This window comes from Oncorhynchus masou, chromosome 33 (assembly GCF_036934945.1).
Source record: "Oncorhynchus masou masou isolate Uvic2021 chromosome 33, UVic_Omas_1.1, whole genome shotgun sequence".
Lineage (NCBI taxonomy): Eukaryota > Metazoa > Chordata > Actinopteri > Salmoniformes > Salmonidae > Oncorhynchus > Oncorhynchus masou.
In genome coordinates, this window is record NC_088244.1 from 32198893 (window position 1) to 32215225 (window position 16333).

Consider the following 16333-nt stretch of genomic DNA (forward strand, 5'->3'; position numbering starts at 1 on the left):
GGGATTAACTCCCATTCTTTAAACACTTAGGTGTTGAATAAACAACGCAACATAACGTTAATATTCCAATAAGACTACATTATGTTCTTGATTTCCTGTATATAGCTTTGGCATGTAAACCATAGCGTGATACTGAATGTGAGTATAGAGAAGCGTTTGAGACATCCATTATTGAACAGTAGGGATTGGACACCATTTAGCAAAAGCTAACGATAGCACGAACACGGAAAAGAAGTGCTGGGTGAAACGGAGTTGTTCATGCCTCTGCTGATCATGAATAGGCAAGGTAAGTTACTATGGCTAGATTGTTGAATTGTTCAATGAATGAATGAATGAATGACATCCTACTCTGTATCACACGGTGAGATAAAGAATACTTGCCTAGATAGCCTTTCATGCTATGCGTGATTAGCCACACGCAATGCTATTGCTAGCGCTACAGGTAGGCATGGAATTCAGCACCATGGACTGCGCACTGAGCGAAATTGAGAACACCGAATGGGAGTCCTCTTGACAGCGGAGATAAAATATATATATATATAAATGTGTAGAATTGAACTCTAAACGTGTATATATATATATATATATATATATATATATATATATATATATATATATATATATATATATATACGTTTAGAGTTCAATTCTACACATTTTGCCATGGGTTGTAGAGAAAATCTTGCTGTTTTAAAACATGTTTGCTGCAGTTCTAAACAATTTGCCATGGTGCGGAGAGAAACATTAGCAGTTCTAGAGCTAATTTCCTGCAATTCTACAGATTTTGCCATAGGGTCTAATATGATATCTGACTGAGTGTGACTTACAAAATCAATGGGTGCCCTCCGGTCTAGACCCGTGAATACTACAAGTTTAGATTGCTGGCCGCTAGACTATCTTACCCATCTAAAAAAAACTGAGCTGACATGGGCTAATTGAGTGACTGATATTACAAGAGAAAGACTGCTGATGCACAAACAAATTTCGTAATTGCACCTTGTGCATTTTACTATTCTAACTCTCAGCAGTAAGTTGGTATTGGTATTTTAGGTATTTTATTAGGGTCCCCATTAGCTAATGCAAAAGTACACAAATCAAAACACATATTGCAGAATGACATAATACAGAACATCAATAGACAAGGACAGAACCACATAATCAATGCATACACACAAACTATCTAGGTCAAATAGGGGAGAGGTGTTGTGCCGTGAGGTGTTGCTTTAACTGTTTTTGTTAAACCAGGTTTGCTGTTTATTTGAGCAATATGAGATGGAAGGAAGTTCCATGCAATAAGGGCTCTATGTAATACGGTACGCTTTCTTGAATTTGTTCTGGATTTCGGGACTGTGAAAAGACCCCTAGTGGCATGTCTGGTGGGATAAGTGTGTGTGTGTCAGAGCTGTGTGTAAGTTGACTATGCAAACAATTTGGTATTTTCAACACATTGTTTCTTATAAATAGAAGAACTGGTATGCATACTAGTTATTACTGCCCTTTGATTACAATCAAGAGCAAAATGTGCCACTCAGTTAAGCTGTAGCTGGCCCAGAACAAAGTCTTTCTTTCAGCACTGGAACACACGACCGGACAATAATCAAGATTAGACAAAACTAGAGCCTGCAGAACTTGCTTTTGGATTGTGGTGTCAAAAAAGCAAAGCATCTCTTTAGTTGAGACTAGTTGACTAAATGAAGATGAACTGCCAGTAGAGCAGTAATTTATGTCAACAACTGAACATTTATGAAGTCACAGTTCGAGCATTGACATGGGTATGCATTGTAGACAGTAACATCTATCCTTTCAAAGGTTACAGCGGGGAAAATGTTTCACCAAGGAACATTTCCATTGGAATATCAGGAATTGGAAGTCCGACTAACGGTCTATCAGAGGAGGATGAGTTTGATTTAAAGATGGAGCTGGCAAAGGTATTATTCTCTCTGTGTCTGTCCAACTTTGCCCTTTTATCCCATTCTTCATGTTGTCAAACATTGTCATATTCATTTATGTTGAATCTGTCTCTTAGCATAATAGTTTGTTCAGATTTTGATTTGCACCCAAATTAATGGAAAAAGACAAGTCATAGAAAATCCACAATGTATTATTTTTTGTCTGAACGTTGTAAACTTTTCTGTCATTTTTTTTCTGCTCAGACGGAGGATGAAATACAGACTTTGCGGCAGGTACTCTTGGCCAAAGAGAAATATGCAATGGACATCAGGAGGCAGCTGGGTACTGGCCCTTTCAGTGAGATTAAACAAAACCTGTCCAAAGGCTGGCAGGAAGTCCAGACCTCCAATGCGTAAGTACTTCCACCTGTGAGATGCCCTCATGATGTCACACAACACTCCTGCTTCTTCAACCGCCTATTCAACATCAGAAATGTATTAAAGTAACCCGAGGCATTATAAAGACTAAATTATCCATCTAAACAAAGTTAGCTGACATGGCTGATTGAGTGACTGTCACTGAATTACAAAACAAGCTTGACAATAATACATCATAATTAGTATCAGAATAGTAGTAATAATAATAATAATAATAATTTGGTGGGTACTGGCAAAGACCAAAGCTGGCAGGAGTTCCATTGAGGACATCAGTGTCTCTCTATCACACGTGAATGATCTTTTAAACAAACAAATAGAGACCTACAAGCAGTTGTTACAACAACAAGAAAATAGCTTCAAGTGTTTTGTCCAAATACTCGTGGATTCCACTAATAAAATAATGGACGACCTGACCAGAGAGGTCCAGGACCTGAAGAACATTTTGCAGTTCTCCCATGGTCAGCTCTATGGATTGATGACAGCAATCTGTAAGTAATTGAGAGAGGACATCAGTTCAAGGCAAAATAACATGGTTGTGGACGGAATTGCAGAATCTCCACATGAGACCTGGACGGAGACTGAGGACAAAGTGAGGGAAATGATCTCTGAGAAATTGAAGATGGACAACAGGAAGATTAAGGTGGAGCGCGCCCACGGGACTGGAAAACCCAGCCCAGGTGATAGGCCTAGTGGTCAAGTTCCTGAGGTTCAAGGACAGGGTAGCTGTTCTGGAAAGAGCGAAGACCTTGAGAGGAACGTATATCTTACGAAATAGGTAACTGAGATAACTGATCCCAGCCATGAAAGCTGCCAGAGCGCGTGGGAACATTGCTTACATCCGCTATGACAGGCTCATTGTCCACCCTCCCTCCCTCCCTCCCTCCCTCCCTCCCTCCCTCCCTCCCTCCCTCCCTCCCTCCCAGAAGCCTGGAAGGGATGAGAGAGTCAAGCCTATGGGTTCGTAGCTTCAACCCCACAACACACACACACCAATTGATTAATGGACTGCTGAATGTATATTTTGTTCTCTTGCTTTGTTTGCTCTTTTCAGTATTATGTCTATCTCTGATAAGCTACCCAGGAAAGGGATGAAAATAGCTCATAATAATATATGTAGCCTCAGAAATAAGGTTCATGAAATCCATAACTTGCTAACATCAGATAACATTCATATATTAGCCATTTCTGAGACTCACTTAGATAATTCATTTGATGATACATCAGTAGCAATACAAGGATATAACATGTATAGAAGAGACAGAAATGCTTATGGGGGAGGTGTTGCTGTATATATTCAGAGCCATATCCCTGTAATGCTTAGAGAATATCTTATGTCAAGTGTTATTGAAGTGTTTTTGTTGCAGGTTCACTTGGCACATCGAAAGCCTTTTCTTTTGGGGTGTTGCTATAGGCTACCAAGTGCTAACAGTCAGTATCTAAATAATGTGTGAAATGCTTGATACTGTATGTGATATAAACAGAGAGGTCTAATTTCTTGGGCACCTGAATATTGACTGGCTTTCATCAAGTTGTCCGCTCAAGAGGAAGCTTCTTACTGTGACCAGTGTCTGTAATCTGGTTCAGGTTATTAATCAACCTACCAGGGTGTTTACAAACACTACAGGAATATGATCATCCACATGTATCGATCACATTTTTACTAATACTTCAGAACTTTGTTCTAAAGCTGTATCGGTGCCCATTGGATGCAGTGATCACACAATAGTGGGTATATCTAGGAGAACTAAGGTTCCAAAAGCTGGGCCTAAAATAGTGTGTAAGAGCCCAAACACACTAACCAACAATCAATATCCCACAAAACAAATAGCTACCTAAATATGATCCCCAATCAGAGGCAACGATTAACAGCTGCCTCTAATTGGGTACCATATTAGCACCAACATAGAAATATATATACTAGATCCCCCCCTAGTCACGCCCTGATCTAAGGGCTCTCTATGGTCAGGGTGTGGCAGTACCCTCCCAAAGGTGCGGACTCCGGCCGCAAAACCTGAATCCAAATGGAGAGGGTGGGGGGGGGGGATTAGTGTTGGTGGCGGCTCTAGTGCAGGTCGTAGCCCCCACCCAGACCCTGGGTCTGGCCATCGCAGAGGAATGCTCCGGCCTTGGAGCGGGACTGACCGCCGTGCCTGGACTGGGCACCGGCGCAAAGGAAGGCTCCGACCATGTAGCTGGGTTGGCCACCGTGCCTGGACTGTGCATCGGTGCAGTGGAAGTCTCTGGCCTTGGAGCGGGACTGGACTCCGTGCCTGGACTGGGCACCGGAGCAGAAGAAGGCTCCTGCCCTGGAGCTGGACTGGACGCCATGCCTGGACTGGGCACCGGAGCAGAAGGCTCCGGCCATGGAGCAGGACTGGACACTGTGCCTGGACTGGGCATCGGTGCAGAGGAAGGCTCTGGCCTTGGAGCTGGACTGGACGCTGTGCCTGGACTGGGCACCGGAGAAGAGGAATGCTCCAGCCATGGAGCAGGACTGGACACCGTGCCTGGACTGGGCACCGGCGCAGAAGAAGGCTCCTGCCCTGGTACTGGACTGGACGCCGTGCCTGGACTGGGCACCGGCGCAGAGGAAGGCTCCTGCCCTGGAGCTGGACTGGACGCTGTGCCTGGACTGGGCACCGGCGCAGAGGAAGGCTCCTGCCCTGGTACTGGACTGGACGCTGTGCCTGGACTGGGCATCGGCACAGAGGAAGGCTCCTGTCCTGGAGCGAAGCTGGACACTGTGCCCGGAAGCTCCGGACCGTTCACCCTCTCTGGAGGTTCAGTACCGTCGACCGTCGCTGGAGGTTCCGGACCGTGGATGGTCCCAGGAGGTTCTGGACCGTGGACCATCGCAGGAGATTTCGGACCGTGGACCATTGCAGGAGGTTCCGGAGGAGGCCTGTTGCGTGGGGCCGGCACAGGTGGTACTGGACTGGTGACACGCACTTCAGGGCGAGTGCCAGGAGGAGACACCGGATGTACCGGACTGGGAAGGCGCACTGGAGGCCTGATGCGTGGGGCCGGTACAGGTTGCACCGGACTGGTGACACGCACTTCAGGGCGAGTGCGAGGTGGAGGTACAGGACGTACCGGACTGGGAAGGCGCACTGGAGGCCTGATGCGTGGATCCGGCACATGTGACACCGGACTGGTGACACTCACTTCAGGGCGAGTGTGGGAAGCTGACGCAGGACGTACCGGAGGCCTGATGCGTGGGGCCGGTACAGGTTGCACCGGACTGGTGACCCGCACTTCAGGGCGAGTGCGGGAAGCTGACACAGGACGTACCGGACTGGGAAGGCGCACTGGAGGCCTGATGCGTGGGGCCTGTACAGGTTGCACCGGACTGGTGACACGCACTTCAGGGCGAGTGCGAGGAGGAGGCACAGGACGTACCGGACTGGGAAGGTGCACTGGAGGCCTGATGCGTGGATCCGGCACAGGTGGCACCGGACTGGTGACACGCACTTCAGGGCGAGTGCGAGGTGGAGGCACAGGACGTATCGGACTGGGAAGGTGCACTGGAGGCCAGATGTGTGAATCTGCACAGGACTGGTGTCACGCTCTTCAGCACGCCTGTATGGCAGCATTCTCATCACTACCACCTCTCTCCTGAATCTTTCATCAGATTCCTCACCCGACTCTCAAACAGGCTCTGGCACTCTCCGCTGCTCGACCGCCAGCTCGACCCCCCCCCCCGTGGTCCCCGGTGTCGTCACTGTCCTTCCATGCTAGGCTATCCTCTCCTGCCATGATTTCCTCCCAAGTCCAGGATCCCTTCCCATCCAAGATCTCCTCCCAAGTCCCGGATATCTTCTCCTCCTGGGTACGCTGCTTGGTCCTGTTGTGGTGGGATATTCTGTCACGATCTTGGAAATGAGCAGACCAAGGCGCAGCATGACTATAGTTCCACATATTTATTTAAGTGAAGCTAACAAAACAAATAAACTTACAAAGACTGTGAGGACGTGGTGCCCAAACACGCTAACCAACAATCAATATCCCATAAAACACAGGTGGGGAAATAGCTACCTGAATATGATCCAGAGGCAACGATAAACAGCTGCCTCTGATTGGGAACCATATTTGCACCAACTAGTCACGCCCTGACCTACTACACCATAAAGAACTAAGGGCTCTCTATGGTCAGGGCGTGACATCTGGCTGCACATCTGACGGGCTTACTTACTGCAAATTGAGAAATTATGTGACTAAACTCAATAAAAAGAAGAAGAAACTATTATGAAGCCATGATCAATGATATAAAAAATGTGGGGGGAAAATCTTTGGAGTACTTTAAATTAAATTATGGGCAGAAAGACAATTTCAGCTCCATCTTTCATTGAATCAGATGGCTTATTCATCACAAAACCATTTAATGTTGCCAATTATTTTAATGATTATTTCATTGGCGAAGTGGGCAAACTTAGGCAGGAAATGCCAACATCGAACAAGTGAGAAATTGTATTCATGCATAAAAAAACAATTATTGAAAGAAAAGCATTGCACGTTTTAATTTTGTAAAGTTAGTGTGGGAGAGGTGGAAAAATTATTGCTATCGATCAATAATGACAAACCTCCTGGCATTGACAACTTAGATGGAAAGCTACTGAGGATGGTAGCTGACTCTATAGCCACTCCTATCTGTCATATCTTTAATCTGAGCCTAGAGGAAAGTATTTGTCCTCAGGCCTGGAGGGAAGCCAAAGTAATTCCGCTACCCAAGAGTGGTAAAGTGCCTTTACTGGTTCTAACAGCAGACCTATGAGCTTGCTGTCAGCTCTTAGCAAACAGTTGGAAACAATGGTGTTTGACCAAATACAATGCTATTTCTCTGTAAACAAATTAACAACAGACTTTCACCACGCTTATAGAGAAGGGCACTCAACATGTACTGCACTGACACAAATGACTGATGATTGGTTGAAATAAATTGATAATAATAAGATTGTGGGAGCTGTACTGTTAGATGTCAGTGCAACCTTTGATATTATTGACCCTAACCTGTTGTTGAAAAAAACATGTGTTATGGTTTTTTAACCTAAGCTCTGAATCCACAATATGGCAATCTATCTAATAGAACTCAGAGGGTTTTCTTCAATGGAAGCTTCTCTAATGTCAAACATGTAAAGTGTGGTGTACCGCAGGGAAGCTCTCTAGGCCCTCTACTCTTTTATATTTTTACCAATGACCTGCCACTGGCATTAAACAAAGCATGTGTGTCCATGTATGCTTATGATTCAACCATATAAGCATCACAGCTAATGAAGTCACTGAAACTCTTAAAAAAGAGTTGAAGTCTGTGGAATCACTACTAAGAGCATTGTATTTGGTACAAATCATTCCTTGTGGCTGTTGAACAAGTTGAGGAGACTAAATTACCTTAGATTGTAAACTGTCACGGTCAATACATATAGATTCAATGGTTGTAAAGATGGGAGAGGTCTGTCCGTAATAAAGAGATGCTCTGCTTTTTTGACACCACACTCCAAAAAGCAAGTTCTGCAGGCTCTAGTTTTGTTTAATCTTGATTATTGTTTAGTCGTATGGTCCAGTGCTGCAAGGAAATACCTAGTTAAGCTGCAGCTGGCCCAGAACAGAGCGGCACGCTTTGCTATTGATTGTAATCAGAGGGCTGATATAAACACTATGCATGCCAGTCTCTCTTGGCTAAGAGTTGAGGAGAGACTGACTGCATCACTTCTTCTTTTATAAGAAACATTAATGTGTTGAAAATCCCAAATTGTTTGCATAGTCAACTAACACACAGCTCTAACAAACACACACTTATCCCACCAGACATGCCACCAGGGGTCTTTTCACAGTCCCGAAATCCAGAACAAATTCAAGAAAGAGTACCGTATTATATAGAGCACTTATTGCACGGCAGGGTAGCCTAGTGGTTAGAGTGTTGGACTAGTAACCGGAAGGTTGCAAGTTCAAATCCCTGAGCTGACAAGGTACAAATCTGTCATTCTGCCCCTGAACATGCAGTTAACCCACTGTTCCTAGGCTGTCATTGAAAATAAGAATTTGTTCTTAACTGACTTGCCTAGTAAAATAATTATGTATTTTTAAAAATCTCATATTGCTCAAATAAACGGCAAACCTGGTTTAAAAAAAACAGATAAAGCAACACCTCGCGGCACAACGCCTCTCCCCATATTTGACCTAGATAGTTTATGTGTATGCATTGATATGTAGGCTATGTGGGCCTTTAATGTGGGTTCTTGTCTATTGATGTTCTGTATTATGTCATTCTGTATTATGTTTCATGTTTTGTGTGGACCTCAGGAAGAGTAGTTGCTGCTTTTGCAACAGCTAATGGGGATCCTAATCAAATACCATATACATATACTGTACACTGCAACAACAACAAAAAATCTGTCAATTTAAATACATTCATTAGGCCCTAATCTATAGATTTCATATGCCTGGAAATACAGATATGCATCTGTTGGTCACAGATACCTTTTAAACAAATTAGAGCCGTGGATCAGAAAAACAGTCAGTATTTGGTGGGACCACCATTTGCCTGATGGAGTGCAACAGAGTTGATAAGTCTGTTGATTGTGGACTGTGAAATGTTGTCCCACTCCTCTTCAATGGCTGTGCGAAGTTGCTGGATATTGGTGGGAACTGGAACACACTGTCGTTCATGTCGATCCAGAGCATCCCAAACAGGCTCAATGGGTGACATGTCTGGTGAGTGTGCAGGCCATGGAAGAACTGGGACATTTTCAGCTCTCAGGAATTGTGTACAGATCCTTGCGACATGGGGCTGTGCATTATCGTGCTGAAACATGAGGTGGCATGACAATGTGCCTCTGGATCTCGTCACGGTATCTTTGCTCATTCAAATTGCCATTGATAAAATGCAGTTGTGTTAGTTGTCCATAGCTTATGCTTGCTCATACCATAACCACACCGCCACCATGGGGCACTCTGTTCACAATGTTGGCATCGGGAAACCGTTCGCCCACACGACGCCATACACTCTGTCTGCCATCTGCCCGGTACAGTTAAAACCGGGATTCATCCGTGAAGAGCACACTTCTCCAGCGTGCCAGTGGCCATCGAAGGTGAGAATTTGCCCACTGAAGTCGAACCTGCAGTCAGGTCAAGATCCTGGTGAGGATAACGAGCACCCAGATCAGCTTCCCTAAGATGGCTTATGGTAGAGAAATGAACATTCAACATTGATGAGAAATAAGCTTTTTGTGCGTATGGAACATTTCTGGGATCTTTTATTTCAGCTCATGAAACATTGGACCAACACTTCACATGTTGCATTTATTTTTCTGTTCAGTATATTTGTCATTTCACACATGTACTTGTGTATAATTGTGTATTATATGCATTTGTGAATTGGAAATGTGTTTTATCCCAACTCCCCCTGAGACACTATCAGATTTGAAGGCATTCAAAAACTGTGGATAGACTTCAAACTAATGGAGTGCCTTTGCAAATGAACCAGGGCAGATTTGACTCTGACTTAATGTGAGTAAAGGTTGGGCAAAGGTGAACCAAGCCTGCCAAAGCAGCTATTGCATCTATTATTATTTCTGGCAGAACATTGTAGAAAAGCATACAATGTCAGCACCCTGTTTTTGCCTGGCATAATACCTACAGTACATAATCCTAAAATGCATGCTCATCTTCAGTACTTAATGCTTTCTCTAAGATGGAGCTCTGATGATAATGTACCTCTGTATTTACAGATATCTGACAGCCTCAGCTACTCTGGAAGACATCAGCCAATCTAACGTGTGAGTGGTCACTATCCATTATATATGTGAATTTAACCAAGACGGGCTTTGCTAAAAGTGTTAGCAAAGCTGATGGGATTTTAAGGTCAGCTGGATCAGTGGCCTGTTAATAGCCTGTCCAATAGCCTTTCTTAACATTGGCAGCAGCATTAACAACAGGCTGTGGCTGGCCTGGCCTGGCCGGGGAGGGAGCACTTTACTTGGTGAAAACAGAGGGGGTGGGGGGAATCTGGCTATCTGCACTAGGACAGGGTGACCACAAATGTGCTGATGGCTCATGTTTTGGGGTTTCACCCATCGTGCTTCAACCAGTCCATCCGTGCTCATAGCATGTGTCCTCCTGCTGATGCTGTGGTGGCACACAGCAAGCTCGTCACTGTGAAAAGGAGGATCCAAGAAAGTGGATGGGCCAATATGCAAATTAAGTCCTTGCGTAGGGTGTACTTTGAACAAACCTCGGTGACATAAGTTAAGTTTTGGCCTTTCCCCCTTGATATACTATAGTAGTCATGCCGACTGATTGGTAGTCAAAATATAAACTTCCTGTCTTTTCTAGATCTCCGACTCTCTCTCTTGCTTTCTGTGACTAGGTATAAGAGGACCCAGGAGAGTATCTCTAATGCAGGACAGATGACCAGTGCTGCCCTGTCCACAGTGGGTGTGGCCATTACAAGGAGACTTGGAGACATGAGGTACCCTCAACTCATCCTCCTGTACACCATTCTGTTCTTTCCAGCTGCCTTCACCACCTCTATTACTCATCCACCCTTCATATCGTCACTTTGTCTTAATCCACTAAATCAATAATCTTTTTAATCCAGTGATATATATATATATATATATATATATATATATATATATATATACATACATACATACATACATACACACACACACACACACACACACACACACACACACACACACACACACACACACACACACACACACACACACACACACACACACACACACACACACACACACACACACACGCGCACACACACACACACACGCACACACACACGGAATGACAAAACATTAGGAACACCTGCTCTTTCCATGACAGACTGACCAGGTGATTCAAGGTGAAATATATGATCCCTTATGATATGATCCCTTATTGATGTCACCTGTTAATTCCACTTCAATCTGTGTAGATGAGACAATCGAGACATGGATTCTGTATGAGCAAGACAAAAGATTTAAGTGCCTTTGAACAGGGTATGGTAGTAGGTGCCAGGCACACCGGTTTGAGTGTGTCAAGAACTGCAACGCTGTTGGGTTTTTCACGCTCAACAGTATATATATACAGAACCAGTCAAAAGTTTGGACACGCCTACTCATTACAGGGTTTTTCCTCCATTTTTACTATTTTCTACATTGTAGAATAGTCGTGAATAACTTTGAAATAGCACAAATGGAATCATCTATTAACCCCAAAAATGTTGTGACAAAGTATGGGTGGTATTTGGTAAAAGACCAAGTCTGATGTGGCAGCGTGGTAGGCATAGTTTGTTGCATGACTTAATCACAACAATTGACTTAACTGATAACTACGAAACAAACATTCTGGATAATATTGAGAATCTGGAACTATTTATTGATCCGCATTTTGATATGCTCGAAAAAGAAACGCATACATCGAAGTGAACAAGAGAATACCTTTCCTCAAGTTCTACAAGCAAAACTGATGGGAAGCCGCCGCCAAAAATTCAAAATGTCACATTGGGAGGGGGACGATTTTATAACTGTCTCCAGAAGATAGAGCATTGCTTACAAACATGAGCGAGCAGTTAAAAAAAATTATATATTGCCTGGGTTACTGGGGGAGTTTGAGGCCTTAAAAATAGGAATGGATTACAGTAATAAAATGAAATACGAGTGGAAAATAAGATATTGAAAACTGCCGTGGACTCCCTAGAAGACACTACAGAGAGGCTACAGTATGATAATAAAACAATGAAAGCCGAATTACTTGGTCTAAAGTGCAGAAGTATGAAAAATAATATTGTTATAATGGGAATAAAGGAGGATGAACACAAACTATTTGTCAACGGATGAAAAATCAAGGTGTTCGGGAAAAGTAATCTCAATATGACGGACGAACAGGTGGAAACAATTGATTTTCAGAGGGCTCGCCGTTTTTCGGTGGCAGAGCAGAGGGAAGGCCCCGCCCGATCGTAGCTATGCTGACCCACCTCAAAAGGAAAATTGCTGTGTTACAACAGGTTAGAGAATTGAAGAACACCTCATTCTCTATTGATGAACAATTTCCCCATAAAATAGTGGAGAGACGATGTGCCCTGTACTCCACTTTCAAAAGGCTCCGAGAAGTGAAGCAGAATGTTCGTCTAGTGGTCAATAAATGATATGTAAACAACCAAATGTTCAAGGACTCTAAGATTACAATGTGGCTGTGAGTGATAGCTACCTCCTGTTGAAGTAGTCCCCGATAGATATTTGCACCGCGTTAAACAGTACACATAACTTTTTTTTTTTTGCATGAACAACTTTTTTTATTCATGCAGTATGGAACCGTGGACTTAAAATAAGGTTGGACTTATGGTAATGCAGAATGGGTATGATGAACTTATCCCTTTTCTATATGGACTTAATATCAGGTTTAGATTTAGGGCAAGGCAAAGATGGTTAAGGCTGACCTTTTTCCTTTATGATTTATTTACTTATTTAATTTGAAGATTGTACATTAGAAATACCAAGGTTTTTTTTTTTTACTTGATATGATATGGCCTAATTGTATATTATGACTTAAAATATGTTATTGTTCGCTGATGTGAATTGGAATGAATAGCTGTCAAGATAAAACATAATAAATATGAATAGATTTATTATAGGGCAATGATAAAGGACAATTTCATTAAAAACCTGCCTAGGTTCTCTATTGGAATAGGCCTATATGATCCTAAAATAATTGGTGTCATTTGCCTTTTACATTTAAAAAAGAAATCTCATTATAAAAAATGTAAAGGATGATTATTGTTCCGTTACACACCAGCAAATGGATTAGGTTTTGTCAACAGGGTTGTTGTCTCTATTAGTGTGGCGGGCTGGTTCACACGGAGATAAACTGATTAAAGTTAACGGTAAAACACTTCTCTAAGCGAGAGAGAGGTATATTTTATATTTCTATATAAGCTATTTATGCTACCTTTTTATATTCTTGATCGTAATGACATAGGCCTAGGTGTAAAACAGCCGAGGTGCTAGAGCAACAACCCTGGAATAAAAAACAAAATGTTCTTGGCCATCGTGCCATGGCCGTGTCGGTCGATTGTAACTTAAACTTGGGTATCACTTTTCTTTCAAAAAGCAAAAAAATTATGGTCTGTTAAAATAACATCAAATTGATTAGAAATACAGTGTAGACATTGTTAATGTGGTAAATGACTATTGTAGCTGAAAGGCTGATTTTTAAAAATGGAATATCTACGTAGGCTTACAGAGGCAAATTATCCGCTACCATCACTCCTATGTTCCAATGGCACGTTGTATTAGCTAATCCAAGTTTCTCTTTCAAGTTTAATTGATCTTTAGAAACCCCTTTTGAAATGTTGTTAGCACAGCTGAAAATTGTTGTTCTGATTTAAAGAAGCAATATAACTGACATTCAAAATGTAACAAGTACTTTTGTGTGTCAGGGCAAATGTATGCATGCAGTAAAAAGGTTATAATTTTCTTTAGGAATGTAGTGAAGTAAAGTTGTCAAAAAATAAATAGTTAATTACAGATACCCCCAAAAATTCTTAAGTAGTACATTCCAGTATGTTTACTTAAGTACTTTACACCACTGCCCTTCACAGGACACAGGTTTCTTCTTGTGCATTTGTTTACGCAATCACAGGGAGAAATTCAACAGCCTTAATCGAATCAGACCAGTCGGTCTTAATTGGCAACATTATCCCTTTATCTACTTTACTGTTCCTTCATAGCCTTTAAATTGAGCCTGCGTAAAGGATAGCTGTCGCTGTGATGCATTTTTGCTTGTCATTAATTGTTTAAGTATTTTTTTATATATACACACACACACACACTCTTCTCACTCATACAGCGCACTGTCAATATTTACACCTCCATGTGGCCTCTTGATTACTTTATCTGACCATCTCTCTTTCCCCATCTCTCTCCTGGAACGCTGCCCATTAACCGGACAGGGCACTGCCTTTGCCAAGCCCACCTCGGTAAGGATAGTAGGAGTTCCCTGGCCTTGTGATAGTGAAAAACCTTGATTTTGATATGATATATTCGATGTGATATATTAAGCTGCTACTGATCTTATCTGTTTTTCTTGCTCAGGTGCTGTATACTACTATACTACATGATGTACTACTATACTACATACTGTACTACTACTGTATTCTACATGTTGTACTGCTATACTACATGTTGTACTGCTATACTACATGATGCACTTCTATACTACATGATGTACTCTTCTACTACATACTGTACTACTACTGTATACTACATGATGCACTCCTATACTACATGATGCACTCTTATACTACATACTATACTACTACTGTATACTACATGATGCACTCCTTTAATACATGATGCACTACTACTGTATACTAAATGATGACCTACTATACTACTACTTTATACTACATGCTGTACTACTATACTACATGTTGTACTGCTATACTACATGATCTACTACTATATTACATGCTATACTACATGATGTATTGCTATATTACATGCTATACTACATGATGTACTACTATACTAGTCCTTTATACTACATGATGTACTGCTATACTACATGATGTACTACATGATGTACTGCTAAACTACATGATGCTCTTACTAAGCTCTCGTTGTCTCTGTTTCTGCTCTCGGACGCACCAGCCCCTCCTTGGGCCACTCCATCAGTGTCCCTGCTATGTCAATGAGGTAAAACACTGGGCACACTACTGCAATACTACTACTTTCTGCAGTACCTCCATAGGCAGTGAATGATGTTTGAATGATATTAACTTCGTCCCCAGGCTAATTGCGAACAGTGCTTGGGGAGGAAGAGTCTGGTGAACGACATTAGAATGACATGAATGCTGCAAGTAAATAAAGTTACATTTAAAGCTGAAAAACTTACTTTAACCTGAAGTGATACCTCAAAGTGATTTCCATTGTTTACGAGATGTGTCTTTCTGCCTCCTTGTAGACATTCCAATACATTCAAGTCCTTTTGAAGACATGGTGTGAAGCGTGAAGGTAAGTGTCTGTGAGAACAATCACAAACATAAAGAACAGAAAATACTGTATTTTCTCATCTTTTATATTACAACTAATTCCTCATGTCTCTACTGGCTTCTGTCTCTCCCACACAGAACAAGGTGTCCAGGATTCTAGGGATTGACGGAGATAACTCTGGGTCTGAAAGAAGCCCATCTCAGAACAGTGGTTCCTTCCAACATAATCTATTTTTCTCTCAACCATCTGTAATCTCACTATTCCCTTCATTACTTTAACCTACTTTAACCTGATGTCATGGTCCACACTACCCCTTCAAAGAGTAAACATTATGCAGGAGGTTGATAACTTGGGTATGGCTTTGACGGTGTTGGTTCCAAACTTTCATTCATTCTAAATATGAAGTAGTATTTCCAATATGTAGTTAAGTATATTGTCCAATTGTTTGAAGGAAAATGTCATTGTCATATTCTACTATTGCATTCTCAGAACATAACAATCACAAATGTACAGTAATGTATTTTTGTACTTTGAGAGTTTACAATTAAAACAAAAGTGGTCTGTTCTGATTTTGGATACTATACCTTTCTGGAAAAATAAAGAGAGAAATAAAAGTGAGTATTGTTGTTACAGTTCACAGCTATAACCATGATATGGTAGTATAATAGACTGGTAAAACGGTGATTGTCATGTTGTTTAAAAAATATAAAACTTATGTTCCCTTACTGGGAATCGAACACCAGCCGCAGAAGTGAGAGTGAGAGCCTCACCCCTAAACCACCACGAAATGCATAATTTTTCAGAAAATGATAATACTGTTCAAAAAATTATATTGTTAACTTGGAATAGCGGACTTCGGTCGTACAGTTGTTTAAAAAAAACAACACATAAAACTATGTTCCCTGACCGGGAATCGAACCCGGGCCGCGGCGGTGAGAGCGCCGAATCCTAACCACTAGACCACCAGGGAAATCTGAACTGTTCAGAAAATTATATGGTTAAGTTGGTATAAAGGAC

General features: G+C 42.1%; 1 protein-coding gene and 1 non-coding gene across 3 annotated transcripts; one reads left to right on the top strand and one right to left on the bottom strand.

Annotated features, from left to right (window-relative positions):
* The first annotated feature begins 14 nt into the window (after positions 1-14).
* Positions 15-15925, top strand: LOC135528287 (tumor protein D54-like). Of its 2 annotated transcripts, none has more exons than XM_064957260.1 (10): positions 15-286; positions 1810-1928; positions 2154-2302; positions 10052-10099; positions 10690-10791; positions 14275-14301; positions 14975-15019; positions 15115-15179; positions 15288-15337; positions 15454-15925. In XM_064957260.1, exons 1-8 carry the CDS (start codon positions 259-261, stop codon positions 15152-15154), a joined length of 558 nt encoding a protein of 185 aa, XP_064813332.1. In that variant the 5' UTR covers positions 15-258; the 3' UTR covers positions 15155-15179; positions 15288-15337; positions 15454-15925. The 2 variants fall into 2 exon arrangements, with proteins under 2 accessions (XP_064813332.1, XP_064813331.1); XM_064957259.1 differs by having other exon boundaries at positions 154-286; positions 15115-15183.
* Positions 15926-16214: 289 nt separating this feature from the next.
* trnae-cuc (transfer RNA glutamic acid (anticodon CUC)) lies at positions 16215-16286 on the bottom strand. Its single transcript has one exon. It is a non-coding gene; the product is annotated as a tRNA-Glu (tRNA).
* Positions 16287-16333: the final 47 nt, after the last annotated feature.